This window comes from Syzygium oleosum, unplaced genomic scaffold, assembly GCF_021117445.2.
Source record: "Syzygium oleosum isolate NSW1041296 unplaced genomic scaffold, Sole_v2.1 Sole_v2.06, whole genome shotgun sequence".
In the NCBI taxonomy this organism is placed as follows: domain Eukaryota; kingdom Viridiplantae; phylum Streptophyta; class Magnoliopsida; order Myrtales; family Myrtaceae; genus Syzygium; species Syzygium oleosum.
In genome coordinates, this window is record NW_026607490.1 from 6,699,564 (window position 1) to 6,715,970 (window position 16,407).

At 39.9% G+C, this 16,407-nt stretch overlaps 1 protein-coding gene and 1 pseudogene across 1 annotated transcript in view; both read right to left on the minus strand.

Annotated features, from left to right (window-relative positions):
- LOC115694558 (uncharacterized) overlaps positions 1-1,412 on the minus strand; it is a 118,803-nt gene extending 117,391 nt beyond the window's left edge. The window contains exons 1-2 of the mRNA XM_056312074.1: positions 1,259-1,412; positions 283-320 (exon numbers count right to left, since the gene is read on the minus strand). Of these exons, the coding sequence (XP_056168049.1) occupies positions 283-320; positions 1,259-1,364 (144 nt within the window). The 5' untranslated portion in view covers positions 1,365-1,412. The remainder of the gene's footprint in view (positions 1-282; positions 321-1,258) is intronic.
- Positions 1-16,407, minus strand: part of LOC115664620 (uncharacterized) — a 103,389-nt pseudogene that overhangs the window by 26,312 nt on the left and 60,670 nt on the right.

A 16,407-nucleotide genomic window follows, 5' to 3' on the forward strand; every position in this document is an offset into this window, starting at 1 on the left:
TTCCATCTATGCCCATAAGTTTCAAATCTTAACCATCAAATACACCATTTCCAACATAACACATTCAGAGCACTGTGCATACAACTGAAAGGTCTTTACCATTGAAGCGCTGCAGAGTCCATTGAACCTTTGATGCATGTCTGGTAATTACACACTTTGATAACCAATATTTGTAATAGGTGTTCAGAGGACTGAAAAGACTGCTTGCACAGATTAATTTGTAAGTTGCTTACAACTATAAACTGACAAATTATACCACAAAGATGAGCAATGTCATCATACCTTCAAAAGAATACTCAATTGAACTTGTGCGCCAGATACTGTAAACACATCAAAGAGGTCTGGCTTGAGGGTAATCAACTGATAGGCAGATCTTGACGAATTGAGTGCATGAAAGGAAAGTTGGAGGTTGAATACGAATATGAGAATCTTGATATGATATATATACAAGTAAGAAGGTGATATTTGTACACAGATCAATACTATTTCTATTCTAATTTCAAATCAAATGGTGCCAAGTGCCAAACATGAGCCTAGAACTTGGAACTTATATTGTTGTTTGGTAGTTAAAGGCGACGAGGCAAAAGGAAGTCATGCAAAGTATGGTCACGTAAGAGATATGCTAGGGAGCGCAATTGTGTTTTTCACTTATTCAGTGTTGCAAAACTCCATATAATACCATCAAAGAAACTAGACAAACCAGCAAGACAGAATAGCAGCACCCATAGAAGGTTATGCATAGGGTTTTTCTCCTATGGTTTCCGCCATTCTGACATTTTCCGCGAGTACCACTGATAGTTGTCCTGGCTTCAGCAATGAATTGCCTTAGTCTTACGATATAATGACTTTGAATCATCCTATCAACGGAATTAGATTCTTTTAGTCACTTCAGATTTTTATGCACGTCAAGTTCTAATCATCGTCGACGGGGCCAATCGCAACCTAGGTCAACAAATTTCTGCCTCAAATCCACCGCCAAAAGCTCCAGTCGCTCGGCAATCGGTGGAAGGACTCTGAAATTTGTCAATCGGACACTGAATCGAGCGAAACGAGCCAAATACCTAACAACAGCATAGCATCATCCAAACTAAGCATCGCTCGTCAGGGCGCACGAAGAAGCAACTACTCAGCTTTTTCACTCGATGGATGAAGCCGAGGAACGATCGGCATGGATTTCAGCGGCGACGCGCGAACTTTTCGACCGGAGCTGCGGGGGAGAGAGACGGAGACGGAGAAGAAGAAGAAGAAATCGAATGACCTGGGAGGGAGAAGCTTGGATAGCGAGGTCGTTGCCGATGCGGGAGAGGCAAGCGATGGAGCGAGCCAAGGTCTTCAAGGCGTTGCCGCTCAGGGTGAACTCCCATCTCTTGAGCTCTTCCGTCGCTTCCCCCTCTCTCTCTCTCTGCACTGATGACGGTAAAGAATTTTATGAGGCGGCCGCTGAAAAATTGGCGGGATTGGAAGAAGAAGGAGAGATTTGGTCTTTGGATCGGGGAATTAATGATATAACACGTTAATTATCAATTTTTGCGCCTCATATACGATTTTATATTACCGATGTTTACCCAGGTGAGTATGTTGGTTTTTTATATTTATTATTATCAGATAACGTGAAATACTAACGAAATTTTATTATCAAAGATAATATATCTATAATATATATAATCAAATTAGTTATATCTTTTATGATATAGTTGATTCGTAATAACAACATCCTTAGATTTTATCATAATATAAATGCGAACTTCTCCGTGTTCTTTGAAAAGATAAAAACAATATGTATCTTATAGTTTTTGTCATTGTTTGAGACAGTACTTGTTCTTTTTTTGGCAGTTGGCCAAAGAAAATCAATGTGGAACCATTTAAACTAGGAAAAATTCCAATTAAGAGCTTGAAGTGCCATCATTTTCTCAAAAAAGGCATGAAGTGGACCTTGTTTCAAATAAGGACATGAAATGCTCTCATTTTCTTAAATAATAGCTTGAAGTAGCTATAATAGGGCCAAAACTTTAAAAAAAAAAAAGGGGGAGGCCTAACCTCGCCAGCTAGTTAAGGGCATTTTCGTCCAAATAAAATTTTACTTAAATTAGATTAAAAATTAAAAAAGATCAAAAAAAATTTATAAAAAAAATACAGGCAAGAGGGCTAACTAGCTAGCCTGTGACCATCGCCCCATCACCGGTGGGGCGGTGGCGATGGCAGGCAAGGGTTGTCGGTTACCCTACTTGCCATCGTCGTTGCCCCACCGGCAATGGGGCGGAGGGCTTGTATGTGTGTTTTTTTTTATCCTTTTTTATTTTGTTTTTTATGGAAATAAAATACATAAAAAGGAAAAAAGAAAGAAAAATAAAAAAAATGATAAAAGATGAAAATGCCCTTACCAACCGATGAGGTCAAACCTTTTTTCGAGACTGATATAGCCACTTCAGATCCCTATTTAAGACAAGGTTCACTTCAAGTTCTTATTTCAGAAAATGAGGGCATTTCATGCTTTTATTCTAGACAAAATTCATTTCAGACTCTTATTTAAAAAAATGAGGGCACTTCCGACCTTTGTTTGGAATTTTCCCTTTGAACTCGTAGTTTAAGATTTAGTAACCAATAACTTGCTTCGTTTGATGATGATAATAATATTAATTAAGTAAAAATTTTAAAAGATATAACTTTTAAAGTAAAATAGTAATATACGAAAGAATAGAGCTTCCCAATTAAAGCAAGCATGATATAAAGTTTATCTACTACATTCAGTGACAATATTATATTTAATTCGCTTGATTTAATAATACAATTTAATTAATTACATAAACATTTACATGATGAATAATAATTATGTGTAACTTGTTGATAGTTATTTTGTTTTATTTCCTATTTCTCCATCCATTTGAGATAAATACGAAATGAAATTAACATAATAAAAAATAATGAGTTATATTATATGGCAAGACACAGGGCATGGTATTGCCAAACATCTAACTTTTAAAATAATGTAGGTACATGGTAAGACACATTGCATAATTTAGTCTCATTGCCACATTCGACCAATGATAATTAGTTTATCGATTATCATCTTTAGCCATCTATATTTTATTGATTTAAAAATTTTAAAAGATAGATATGGAGAAGTATCTCAAATATGTTCTCAAACATACAGTTTGTTTCAAACGTAATTTCTTACTATATTCTTAAATGATATAATTTTTTTATTTAAATGATATACCTTTTATTTAATTAAATCAAATATATTTAACTGATAATGAAATGAATCGCATAATTTGTTTCGTTAAGTAAAACTTATTAAACAACGAATTACATTCTTGAATGAAGTGTCATCATTTTCTCAAATAAATGCCTGAAGTGGACCTTGTCTCGAGTAAGAGCCTGAAATACCATCATTTTTTCAAATAAGGACATTCTTGAATGATAAAATTTTTATTTAAATGATATAGTCCTTAGTTCAGCATAACATAATGAAATAAATGATGTAGTCTATTTAACTCAGCAAAAATTTGAGAAAATGAGTATACATCTAGATTTATTTGAAACATACATATTCAGGTTATGCTGATTTTTATTTTCTTCGTTGGAAATCCACTTACTTAAATATAGTTTATATCTATCAAAATAAGTACATTTATAAGAAAATAAAAATGGAAATAATTTTTATCTAAACTCCACTCAATTTGAATTTTATTATAAAAAAATAGATAAGAGAGAAGCTCATAAGCTTTAATTTATTCAAATGGAATTTAAATAATGGAGAGGAAGAGATGTTTGAATTTTTTTATATAAGCTCATAAGAGATGTGTTCAACAACTTATGTTTTGAATCACATAATTCAAATAGAATTTAAATAATGAATAGAAAGAGATGACCTTGAGTTTTAACTTAGCCATTATGATTAAAGGGAAATATCATTTAAAGAATATAACACGTATTAAAGAAAACCATATACTTTAGAAAATAAAAATCAAAATTGTGATGAAGGTGATAGTACTTAAACTCTAATTTCTTAATTTTTCTATTATACGAGTATCAAAAGAATTCCCATTATACATCTTTTTTAGCAAAATTATAATTTTAAGCTTTCGGCCTCATTTCTTCTGTCCGGTTTGATAGATATTTTTACTGGGTTATTTCCAATGCCCGGTGGATAACAAGCCCATAAAGAAATAATGTAAAAAATTAGTGACGTTAATAAGAAATAGGAGAAAAAGCGCATGTCAGAATAAACGAATGTCAAAAGAAGATCAAACACTTAAGAAGAAGGTGAGCGCGCACATGATCCCAAACCCCATTCGATCGTCCGGCAAGGTCCAGTGGTGGTAACTGGTAAGGGATGGCCTAAGCGAACACGAACACTGTCACGAAGAAGAATCCCATCGATTGTATTGCGAACCCTCCGATCTTGTCGATGGACGCCACCGTGAACTAGTACCCTTATACAGTTACTACCATATGAAGCTAGAGCGCTCGAGCGCATGCTTAACTACGCAAAGATAAATCGCACGATTATATTCAACTAAACACCAACTGCCACATCTCTCATACCTGTTCTTCGGCGATTAGTCGGTGAAGGTGGAGCTTGAGCTCAGCCCCATGCCTCCCGCCACTGACGGAGTTCATGAAAAGCAACCATTGGATCCTCATGTAGCACCAAATTCCTTCAGCTGAGCGGCACTGAAGAATAAAATGTGCACCAGAGCAAAAGCGGCACTAAAGGACTTTAACTCAAGGACGACGGACTTGAAGCTCGGGATGACAGACTTGAAGCTTGCAATGACGGAACTTGGGAGAGAAGAGATGACGGCGGACAACGGACTGAAGCTCGTGGCGAGAGACGAGGATCGGGCGAGGACCGAGCGCGAAACGATTGAGGATAGGGCGAAGAGGAAGAAGAAAACGTGAAAAATTGAAGTAAGATCCCTAATTCTAATTCAAGTTGGGGACTTTCTTATTGTTTACTAAATTGCAAATTTCGTACAAAATTGCTCCTATTCTAGTTTCTAGAAAATGTTTACCGGCAAACATTTAGTCGACTAGTGAGTTTAGGCCTTTATTTAAGATTGATTGGCCACTTCAGGTCCTTAATAGAGATAAAATTCACTTTGAATCATTTTTTGAGAAAATAAATTCAGTTCATATCCTTATTTGAAATTTGTGCTGTTCTCTAGGCCAAAATTGAAGAAAGAGTTTATCTTAACAAAAGAAAGCAACAAAGTTAATCTGCAGTCTCTTCGCGCATGGGATAGTGGCTAGTGAATGTGAGGTCTCTTCATGCATGGGATAGACGCTTCTTCGCATTTTTTCAAAGTTTGAGATTTTAGAAATATCCTTGACAATTTATGTCTAAATATCTTCGTGAGCAATAAAAATATTTTTCGTTTATTTCTTTTTATAAGCGATACAAGCGATCATTTTTAAGAAAATATTTTTCAAATTATTCATTTTTCCTGAAATAAATGGAGCTTAAGTGTAATTCTTTTTTCTCACATAAGTAAGCAGTTGTAAAGGTACTAAAACTTATGGAGAGGGATTACTCTGGCCATGAGTTTTACCTAAACTAATTTACCAAATTAATATCATGAAACTTTTCCAACGTAAATAACAAAGGAGGATGAAGATCCTCTACTTCGAAGGTGCTTCCATTGGCATTTTAACCAATTCTCAACCGTGGATGCATGTAAATAAAGTATTTATTGACGGTTGAGATATGTTGAGATACCATTATATGGGATAAAAATTCCGCGTCCAAAAGAAAAACAAAAGGATTAATGACTATTAGCAATAAATCTTTCTTTTTGATGGATCTACAATGACTGAATATGCCTCTAAGTACATGTTATCTGCTCTGAGGGCCTCCGTCATTAGAAATTACGTGTATAGAAATCTGGATAGATTAACAAAAAGAACAAAAGAAAAATAGAGAAGGTAATCTTGGGTTCGAATGGGTGCTATGAGTACGACCCTCGACGATCAAGTCATGGCGCAAATAAAGTAGACTTTAAGATACGATTAGCCTTTTTGCTTTCGTCGTTTTTGTGGTCCCACGTCAGATATAGATAGCTGGGCATTTTGTAAATATATCAGAACAGCTGAAACCGACGCCCAGCTATTGGCCTTTCTATAGCTGTTCTCATATATTTACCAAATGCCCAGCGATGGACGTCCATCGGAAAATGGCTGGGCATCCGGGAAATGTCGACATTTTCCGACGTCCCCGGACGTCGGAAAATGTCGACATTTCCGATGTCCATCGCTGGGCATTTTGTAAATATATGAGAACAGCTACGTCCATCGCTGGGCATTTCGTTAGTATATGAGAACAGCTGAAACTGATGCCCAGCCATTGGCCTTTCTATAGCTTTTCTGTATCTGATGTGGACCCTCGACGTCTTGCAAGAAGTGCAACGAAATAGCCCCCGCTGCTCTCATCTCATATTCCTCTGAAGCACTCCGTTCAGAAGCCAGCAATCTGCAAACACTTGAAACCACATTTTCAGGAAGAAAAGGAGAGATCAGGCAAAGTCGGAAGGTTAATGGAGAACAACAATCCAGCTGATCACGGTGGTGGTAGAAGGTAAGCCTCAGCGGCCTTAAATATATAAAAAAGCCCCGTAGCCCAGCTCCGTCTGCAAGTTTAAGGATTGATAAGGAAACTCATGTCAATATCTTGATATTCTTTCTTGTTTCTATCTCTGATCATGTCACACTGAATATACCATTACGTGAATGCTGTTTTATGGCGAAAAAACCTGCGTTTTAGTCCCAGGATGTACTGGTTCACTTAAGAGCCCAGGGGAATCTTTCACTTGCCTGTAGAAAAATGGCCTGTTTCTTGGTTAGATTGTGAGAGTCGGGTCAGAACACCAATTTATACCATCCAGATTTTTTCATCTGTTCGTTTTTTCCTTTTATTGATTGAGATGTTCATAATGATTCGGCTCTCAAAGAGCAGAAATGGGCTCTACTCAGAGCAGAGCATGTGCTTAGGGGCATATCTTGCGCATGCAAAATGGCTTGTTTCTTGTAAAATGCTTTCTTGTAGTTATTGACCCCCTTTTTTTCATGCGAATTGGTAAATTTTCATGATATCCATTTGGAAATTGAATACAGTAAGACTCATACCAGGAATGATCCCTCTAAGTATGCATTCCATGAAAACAGCTGAGTTTGTCTGACCAAAGTGAAATCCATATTAACTGCCATTTCTTTTTGAAAATCACGAAGTTGGAAAGAATGTTGACCTTCTCTTAAAGTGACCGGGTGAGGGAAAATTCGGTTACGTTGATGAGGAGACACGACTGTATATGCACTTTGCAGCTTTCTTTTGTCAAAAACTCGTATTGAGATCTCCGTATTTCCTCCTAAGAAAAGAGAAGACCTGCAGCTAGCTTTACTCTGTTTTTACCCAGTAAGCAGGGGGCTTACTTGGTAGTCATCTGGGTGGTCTTGTTTTTTGTGAATGTGTTGTAAGAGAAGGTTAGGAAAGGTTTAAAGGTGTTAAGGAGGTATCCCCTGGTGCTCTGATGTTCCATTTTGTCGAAAAGAAGAGTTTTCACTAGCTTAATTAGCCGTGGATCAGTAGATGGGCTATACTCTTGCAGTGCATACATAGGTTAGACTCCTGCAATGCATAGACTCATTAGCTATGATTTGCACCAGAAGCTTGGTGTCATACCAGATCAAATTTCCTTTAGACTTAAATTGGTAGTTCTTGAAAGCTTTTGGAAAGACTGCCGCCTTATGTGATGCAAAAGGAGCTCAAAACTTGAGCTTTTCCAAAAGACTGTACACTAACAAGTGGTTTGCTGATTTTATTTCCAAGACATGGAGCAGAGCATGCAGATCGAATTGCTACAATTCATTTCCTAGAGAAGATCCTGCTAAAGATTCTGATCGGTGCCATCGGAATCATGGGTATTCCAGCCATCAATAACCTTGAAACCATCGTGTGTATCTACATGGTGCTCGTAATCGTTGGGCAGTTACTAATCGTCAAGATTGGTAGGCAAGATATGGACCCAAGGTTCCGACTTACGTATGCTCGCATTGTTGTTGTTCTTCGATGTGTCAGGTGCTGTCTGCTGATGTATATTCCGCTTCGTGTCATGCCTTGGCCGATTTTTGTTCTCCGCGTCCTTGAGTTGATGAACCCATAAGCATTCATCGCCAAGTAGAGTGTTGCGACTGTTTTCGGTTTTCCTAATATTATGGTTTGCTCTTTGGAAAGTTGATATTGATGTCACGGTGCTCATGTTGGCCGGGACATGAACCTTGTGTTGTACTATTATTACCTTGAACATCTTATATATTAGAAAGCATAATACGTGGTGTGATGAAGATAATGGTACTACTTAGTTTAACATCCCAGTGCAATACAACGAAGTGGGAGACGCAGAGGATTTTTTTCTTTGGCTAGAGAGAAAAAGGGGAATTGATTCATAAAATTTGAAAAGAATCACATTATCCTCATTCACTAATCTTCCGATCCATGAATTGCAATTTAGACATAGTTTGTAACCCGATCCTCATATCCAACCTCGGCAATATTCGAGACACTATCTTGACACGAACTGCAAGTCTCAAATGAAAACCATTAAGCCTACCATAAAGGAAGCATGCAATATGTGAGATTGGAAGTAACCGGCCACAAATTCTAAAACGAAAGATTTACCCATTTGAGAGCAAAGCGGAATCACATTAGTAAAGTGAGATGCACGACCTTTTGTATGTTGAGGCAAATTTGGAAGATATTGAAAAGTGAGACACGGTAATTTTGGTTCAAGATAAGTACAGACAAATATAGATAGAAGTCGATGACTAAGAATTTTTTGTTTTTGGTGTTTATGTGTTAAAAGGGTTGGGAGACAGAGATTTCCTGGGAGATGGGCCTGATCCATTGAGATGAAGACTCAAATGGGGACCCTCAAAAGCCCAAAGCAAACCACAAAAAATTCCGGGTTAATATATCCCCAAAAGTTCCTAGTGCTGGAACGCCAAGTTGTACCCCCAAGATTTGTTATCTATTCTTTTTTTCTTCGGGTTAATATATCCGGGGTTTTATTCTTGATGTTCCTAGTGACTCAAAAGCACTAGGAACATCAAGATCTATTACTCTTGGAATAAACTCTTGGAATAGACAATGTAATTAAGGACATATTTAGTGGCTGTAAATATATTGAAAAGCAATATCTATTATTGATGGTCATTGACCCTTTTTGTGGACGTGAATTCTTTTTATATAAGATACTCCGACAGGTTATGGGTGTCTTAACATATCTCCCATATCGATGAAAGAAGATACTTTTATAATATGTGAAGCTCTTTCTTTGGTAAGTATTATCAGCTACCACATTAAACAAATTCATAAAAAAAAATAAGGATATAATTTGCTCGATAATTAGAAGGAAACATAACTTCTCATTGAGCCACTGTTCGCATTTCAATAGGGTCGACATTGGACCTTTCAAAACTAAGATTCGAAAAAAAATGATCCAGATCGAAATTAGTAAATCCATTTCTGAGAAACTTTCAACCAAAGCCTTTTTTTACTTTAACATATGCTTGCTGTACATTACAACCCATGGAACTCCTTAAATACAAATGTGTCGCAATCGAAAAGCAATGAATATAAATCATTCTGATAATTGATTGGTGTTTGTGAAAATAACATCACGTTGTACCGTGATTTGCTTTATTCATCGGTGGAATCTACGGCGTAAAATATTTTTGCGAGCGGGTTAGCACGCAACATCTACAAGAGCTTACACAGGATTATAGGAAGAGCAGAGAAAAACAGGGCACCAGACCACATCACAGCCACTCAATAATCTCCAGGCGGCAAGCTAAGCCGACTTGGAGAAATGGCCAGTTTAGCTGACGTAAGCAATTACTACATTACCTGCCCTCCGACCTCCCTCTCCCCTCCGAGAACAAGCGCCCCTCTCACGCTGCTGAGCTGGCATGCCACCTCGGACACGTGGTACCACCATCAACCTCAACCCTATTCTCATATGAATAAAACCCCCCCCCCCTCTCTCTCTCTCTCTCTCTCTCTCTCTCTCTCTCTCTCTCTAGCTTCATTCCTTCGTCGATCCATTCGTTCGATCAAAGATTCGACGTTTCAAGCTTCCGGGGTTTTTTTAGCCCTTTTGAACGTGGACATTTTTTTAATCTCATTTCAAAACGAGAGAAATGCCAACACCACGTTTGGACGTGGATTCTTTATTCCACGAAATGCTTCCAAAGTTGTCTCAACATATTTCAACCGTTGATACATGCTTCATTTACTCGGCAATCAGTGAAAGGACTCTCAACTTTGTCAATCGGACACTCTGTCGATCGAAACGAGCCGACACCTAACACAGCATAACATCTAAACTAAGCGTCACTCGTCATGGCACGAATAAGCAACGACATAGCTTTTGACTCGATGGATGAAGCTGAGGAACGATTGGCATGGATTTCAATGGCAACGGGCGAACTTTTTGACCAGAGCTACGGGGGAGGGAGATGACGGAGAAGAAGAAGAAGAAGAAATCGAATGACCTGGGAAGGAGAAGCTTGGATAGCGAGGTCGTTGCCGACGCGGGAGAGGCAAGTGATGGAGCGAACCAAGGTCTTCAAGGCGTTGCCACTGAGTGCAAACACCATTTCTTGAGTTCTTTGCTTTCCCTCTCCCCGCTACAAAAATTGGCGGGACCGAAAGACTGTTAGCATAACAGTTTTTGAGCTACCATAAGAGTAACAGCATATTGCGAGCCATAATTTGTGGATTCATTAGTATTATTGGCAAATTTTTTTATAAAATATCCAATTACGCCATTTTTCAACAATCTTTCATTGTTTGCAAGCTTTCTATTTAAAAAATAAAAAATAAAAATGAGACGAAGGTTATTATACTCATAATAAAATTTTGAGTTTTAACTAAATATGGTATATTTTTAATAATCAATTAATGGTGTGAATATTAACTATCATTTTCATGTCGAAGAGAGGATTATATCACGTAATACTTACGTAAGTGAACGTATTACTCTTTTGTATGTTGCTTCTATACAAAATAACTTTTCTATACGTATAGTCTGTTTCCGCATTGGTCCTTTGTTATCAAATGTTGAGTTTGAGACTTTTGTCAAGGGCTCAAGGGATCTGCTACGATAGTGCGAAATGACCGGATTAACCTTATCACTCCAAAAAAAACACTTAGTCTGTAAATCTTACGTTTTCAACATTTCATCTTCTTCTCCAACTCTCCGCGAAGGCGACGTCGAAGGCTAATGGACAACAATCCAGCTGATCACGGTGGTCGGAGGTAAGCCTCAGCGACCTTAAATATATCTTAAGCTCTGTAGTCCAGCTCCGTCAGTAAGTTTAAGGATCTGGATAAAACTCATGTCAAAATCTTGATAATTCTTCCCTGCTCCTACTCTGATCATGTCATAATCCGCGCCAGGACGTCCTCGGCGTCCATGCGCGAGTCGGGACTGAGTCGGCTCGGTCCGAGTCGGGCACATGACCCAGTGAGTGCACTCTCGAGCCGTCCTCGCCCTCTTCGAGGACGCACTGGACGAGCTCGGAGAGGCGCGTACTGCAGTCCTCTCCGTCGTTCCCGCTGCCGCAGCTGACGTAGCTGAGCTGGCGGCGGTCGGCCCTGACAAAGAGTGGCTCGCTCGTTGAGTGGGTCGTGACCCGCTTTGTCTGAGAGAAGCTCTTCATAAGCTTCTCAAAATGCTTTTGGTTTGACTTGGATGAGGATCCGGAGGAAACTCATGTCGTCGCGCGTGCTGCAGTCCTCTCCGTCGTTCTCACCGCGCTGCTGGCGTAGCTGCACTGGCGGCGATCGGCCCCGACAAAGAGCGGCTCACTCGTTGTGTCACACCCCAAATCCTACAAGAATAGGGGTAATGACACGACTGTCCTTCCTCTCAAAGGACAAAGCCTCAAACCTTACCAAAAAAATTAATTCCCAAAAGTCCCCATCAAAAGCTCTCTCGAACTATCGGCCACTAACCGAGGAACCTGAAAAGCACAAAAGATTAATGGAATAAGCTACCACGGTCCAGTGAATAATACATTTTTTCCAAGCGGATCGAACAATCACTATGCATCATTATAAAATAATATCAATTTCACCATCTCAAATTCAATATACAATATATGTAAATTATCGAAAATGTATGATAACTTTCTAACAAAACTCTATACGTGCAAGATCAGCCATCAAAACTTACTCAACAATAACAAACAACAATCAATGGTCTATTCCATTGATTAATCTCATCAATCACACGTCGATGGTCCATTCCATCGACTAATCTTATGCTCATCATCGAACTATGGTCACGTTTAACGCCGTGACAAAAGCGACCAAGTTTACCCCCATTGGCTAGGTCTACCACCTATATAGCCGGCGGTTCAGCTCAGATGAATGTCTTGACAGTATGCATGCTCCCCCCTCAATGGGTTCTCGTCATAGCGATATGAGCCATATCAACCAAAACATCTCTCCAACAATGCACAATCAACACCAGAAAGTTATTTCATAAACCGATTTTACAAACCGAATCACATAACCTTTCACAATTCCATTTATCATTTAAAATGCATTTCATAAAACATTTCGTAATCAATACGAACTACTTTTGAAAATTCCTTTCACTAAACATTTAACCAAAACATTCACAATTGGTCATTTTAGACCACTTCATGAAACATTCTAAATCCCTTTTCAATCGACTAAAAATGTAGTAAAAGTTCGATCCAATTTATGCAAGAAATATGCTCTTAATAACTCATACTATATTAAAATTCTATCATTTTCTAGACATGAGTTTGTAAATTCATGGAAGAAATAGTACAACTCATTTGGGACTGCCCCAAAACCAAATAGCTCACTCGAACCGACGATCTCGTAATCCTAACAATTAAACGAGAATCGACGTCAAAACCAAGTAAAATACTACGATAACTACGATACGGCTAAACGACGCTTAATCGCTAACGAAACAAATCAAAGGCGCCCACAAATCGCTTGTCCAAAGCGATTATCCAAAACCTTCCTCAACGCGGAGCTTGAGTGCGAAACTCAGTTGTGCCAAAACTCTTTTTTTCGAATCCCGTTTCAAGCGAGCTTATAGTCAAAAGAAAACCCATTCAAAGAACTACAAGAACCCTAGCTTGGCCAACCCAAACTCGGGCCAAAAAGCGACGAAAATCGGCATGAAAGTTGCTGATCGCGCACTGTTCACCACGTGCACTCAACTTCAATATTTCGTTTCAGATAAACCGTAAGTCCAAATCGAGATCCGTAAAATCCCACGGCTCCACGACACCCTAAACTACAAATTATATATATATACACAGCTCAACGACTCAAAAATCAAACTACGCGGCTTGAATTTCACCTAATTCCGAAATTTGAGCCCTAACCCAAAAATTACTCCAATTAAACAAATAATCGGCTTGATTACTCACCAGGCATTGCGATTCGTAGTTGATTCAACTTGTCAGGACGTTCGGATTGTGAACGTGCGGAAATTTTCTTCTCTTCCTCTGTTTCCCCTTTTCCTCTCTTCTCCACGATCGAGCTCCTCTTACTTCTGGTTTAAGCTCTGCCGCTTGCTGCTTCTTCTTTCCTTTCTTTAAGCTTCCAATGCACGATTTAATGGAGGAGGAAGAAAATGGGCTAGGCTTTGGACTTAACTTATAAAATAATGGGCTAGTTTATGGCCCATATATTACACGTTGAGTGGGTCGTGACCCGCTTCGTCCGAGAGAAGCTCTTCATTAGAGGATCCGGAGGAAACTCATGTCGTCGCGCGTACTGCAGTCCTCTCCGTCGTTCTCGCCGCGCTGCTGGCATAGCTGAGCTGGCGGCAGTCGGCCCCGACAAAGAGCGGCTCGCTCGTTGGCTGGGTCGTGATCCGCTTCGTCTGAGAGAAGCTCTTCATTAGAGGATCGGGAGGAAACTCATGTCGTCGCGCGTGCTGCAGTCCTCTCCGTCGTTCTCGCCGCGCTGCTGGCGTAGCTGCGCTGGCGGCGGTCGGCCCCGACGAAGAACGGCTCGCTCGTTGAGTGGGTCGTGATCCGCTTCGTCCGAGAGAAGCTCTTCATTAGAGGATCCGGAGGAAACTCATGCCGTCGCGCGTACTGCAGTCCTCTCTGTCGTTCTCGCCGCGCTGCTGGCGTAGCTGTGCTGGCGGCGGTCGGCCCCGACAAAGAGCGGCTCGCTTGTTGACTGGGTCGTGACCCGCTTCGTCTGAGAGAAGCTCTTCATTAGAGGATCGGGAGGAAACTCATGCCGTCGTGCGTACTGCAGTCCTCTCTGTCGTTCTCGCCGCGCTGCTGGCGTAGCTGAGCTGGCGGCGGTCGGCCCCGACAAAGAGCGGGCTCGCTCGTTGAGTGGGTCGTGACCCGCTTCGTCCGAGAGAAGCTTCTTCTCTCGTCATAAGCTTCTCAAAATGCTTTTGGTTTGACTTGGTTGAGGATCCGGAGGAAACTCATGTCGTCGCGCGTACTGCAGTCCTCTCCATCGTTCTCACTGCTGCTGCTGGCGTAGCTGAGCTGGCGGCAGTGGGCGCCGATGAGGAGCCGAGTCCGGGGTCGCTCGTCGAGTGGGTCGGTGACCCACTTCGCCCGGGAGAAGCTCTTCATTAGCTTCTCAAAATGCTTTTGGTTTGGCTTGGTTGAGGATCCGGAGGAAACTCATGTCAAAATCTTGATAATCTTTCCCGTTCCAACCTCCATGAAATGTGAAATGTCATAATAACCGCCATTTCTTTGGAAAGAATGTGGTGGGAAAATTCTGTCACGTTGATGAAGAGACACGGCCTTATATATACTGTGTTTCTTTCTTTTGTCGAGAGAAACTCATATCAAGAACAACGTATCAAGTGAAAGTCTCATTAGCTTTTCCTCCTAAGAAAAGATAAACCGTCAATTAGCTTTACTCTGTTTGTATCCGGTATTGTTTTGTGAATAAGTGTTGTAAGAGAACGTTAGGAAAGGTTTGTAGGTGTTAAGGAGGTATCCCCTAGTACTCTGATGTTACATTTTGTACAAAAGAAGAGTTCATTAGCTTAACTAGCCATGGATCAATAGATGGGTTAACCTCCTGCTGTGTATACAGAGGTTAGACTCCTGCAATGCATAGACTCATTAGCTATGATTTGCACCAGAAGCTTGAGATCATACTACGAATTAAATTTCCTTTTGAACTTAAATTGGTAGTTATTGAAAGCTTTTGGAAAGACTGCCGTCTTATGTGATGCAGAGAGAGCTCAAAACTTGAGCTTTTCAAAAAAATTGTACACTAACAAGTAGTTTGCTGATTTTATTTCCAAGACGTGGAGCAGAGCTTGCAGATCGAATTGCTGCATTTATCCAACATCTTAATTCCCTAGAGGCACTCCTGATTCAAGCCATCAAGTATGTAGATCGTCTAGCCTACACTGCCCGTGCAACCATTATGCGTATCTACACAGTGCTCAAAATCATTCAGCTATTAGTATTCCTCAAGATGGGAAGGCAAGATATCGACTCAAGGTTCCGACTACGACCGCTCTCATTGCTATTGCTCTCGGATGTGTCAAGTGCGGTCTACTGATGTACATTCTGCTAGGTGACATGCCTTGGCTGATTTTCGTTCTCTGTGTCCGAATGCCATTTATATTCATGGCTAATTAGAGAATGGCGACAGCTTTAGGTTTTCTTGATGTTGTGGCTTGCTCTTTACGAAGTTGGTTTTGATGTGTATCCTGCCAGTGTGGCTTGAACTTGAATCTCGTCTTGTATTTTTATTACCTTGAACACCTTTTACATCACAAAGCATAATATGTGATATGTGATGATGATGAAGACGATTGTACTACTTAGTTAATATCCTGGGTATGCAATGAAATTTGAGAAGCAGAGGATTATTTTTCTTTGGCCACAGAGATGGCCAGCTCTATTTCCACGGCCATTTTGGCTGGATGCACATCTCTTCTGATCAGTAGACTAAATTACCCTCTTTTTCCCATGAAAAGGAAAGGAAGAAACCGAAGGACACTCTCGCCGATAAACTGCTTCCTCTCATCTCAGCTTCTATTGTGCAGATTCTTATCTCTTCCGATATTCTTTCCTTCACGCTTGTGGCATCTTTTTTAACAGTAAAATGACATCAAAGATCACAATTTATCAAAATCTAGCTTGTTTATTTCGTTCGCAGTTGAACCTGCAACCGTTTGAATAAAGTATATCCGGTGAAAAACCAAGGAAAGGTTAGAGAAGGCGAGAATGAGTAACGAGAAAAATCTGGACTTGCGGGTCTTCTGGGTCTCCTCGTACCAAAACTGAGTTTTAACTCCGGTTGGTATTTTGACAAAGCATATTAATAGTCCATTAAAATAAAGTATCGATCTCTCT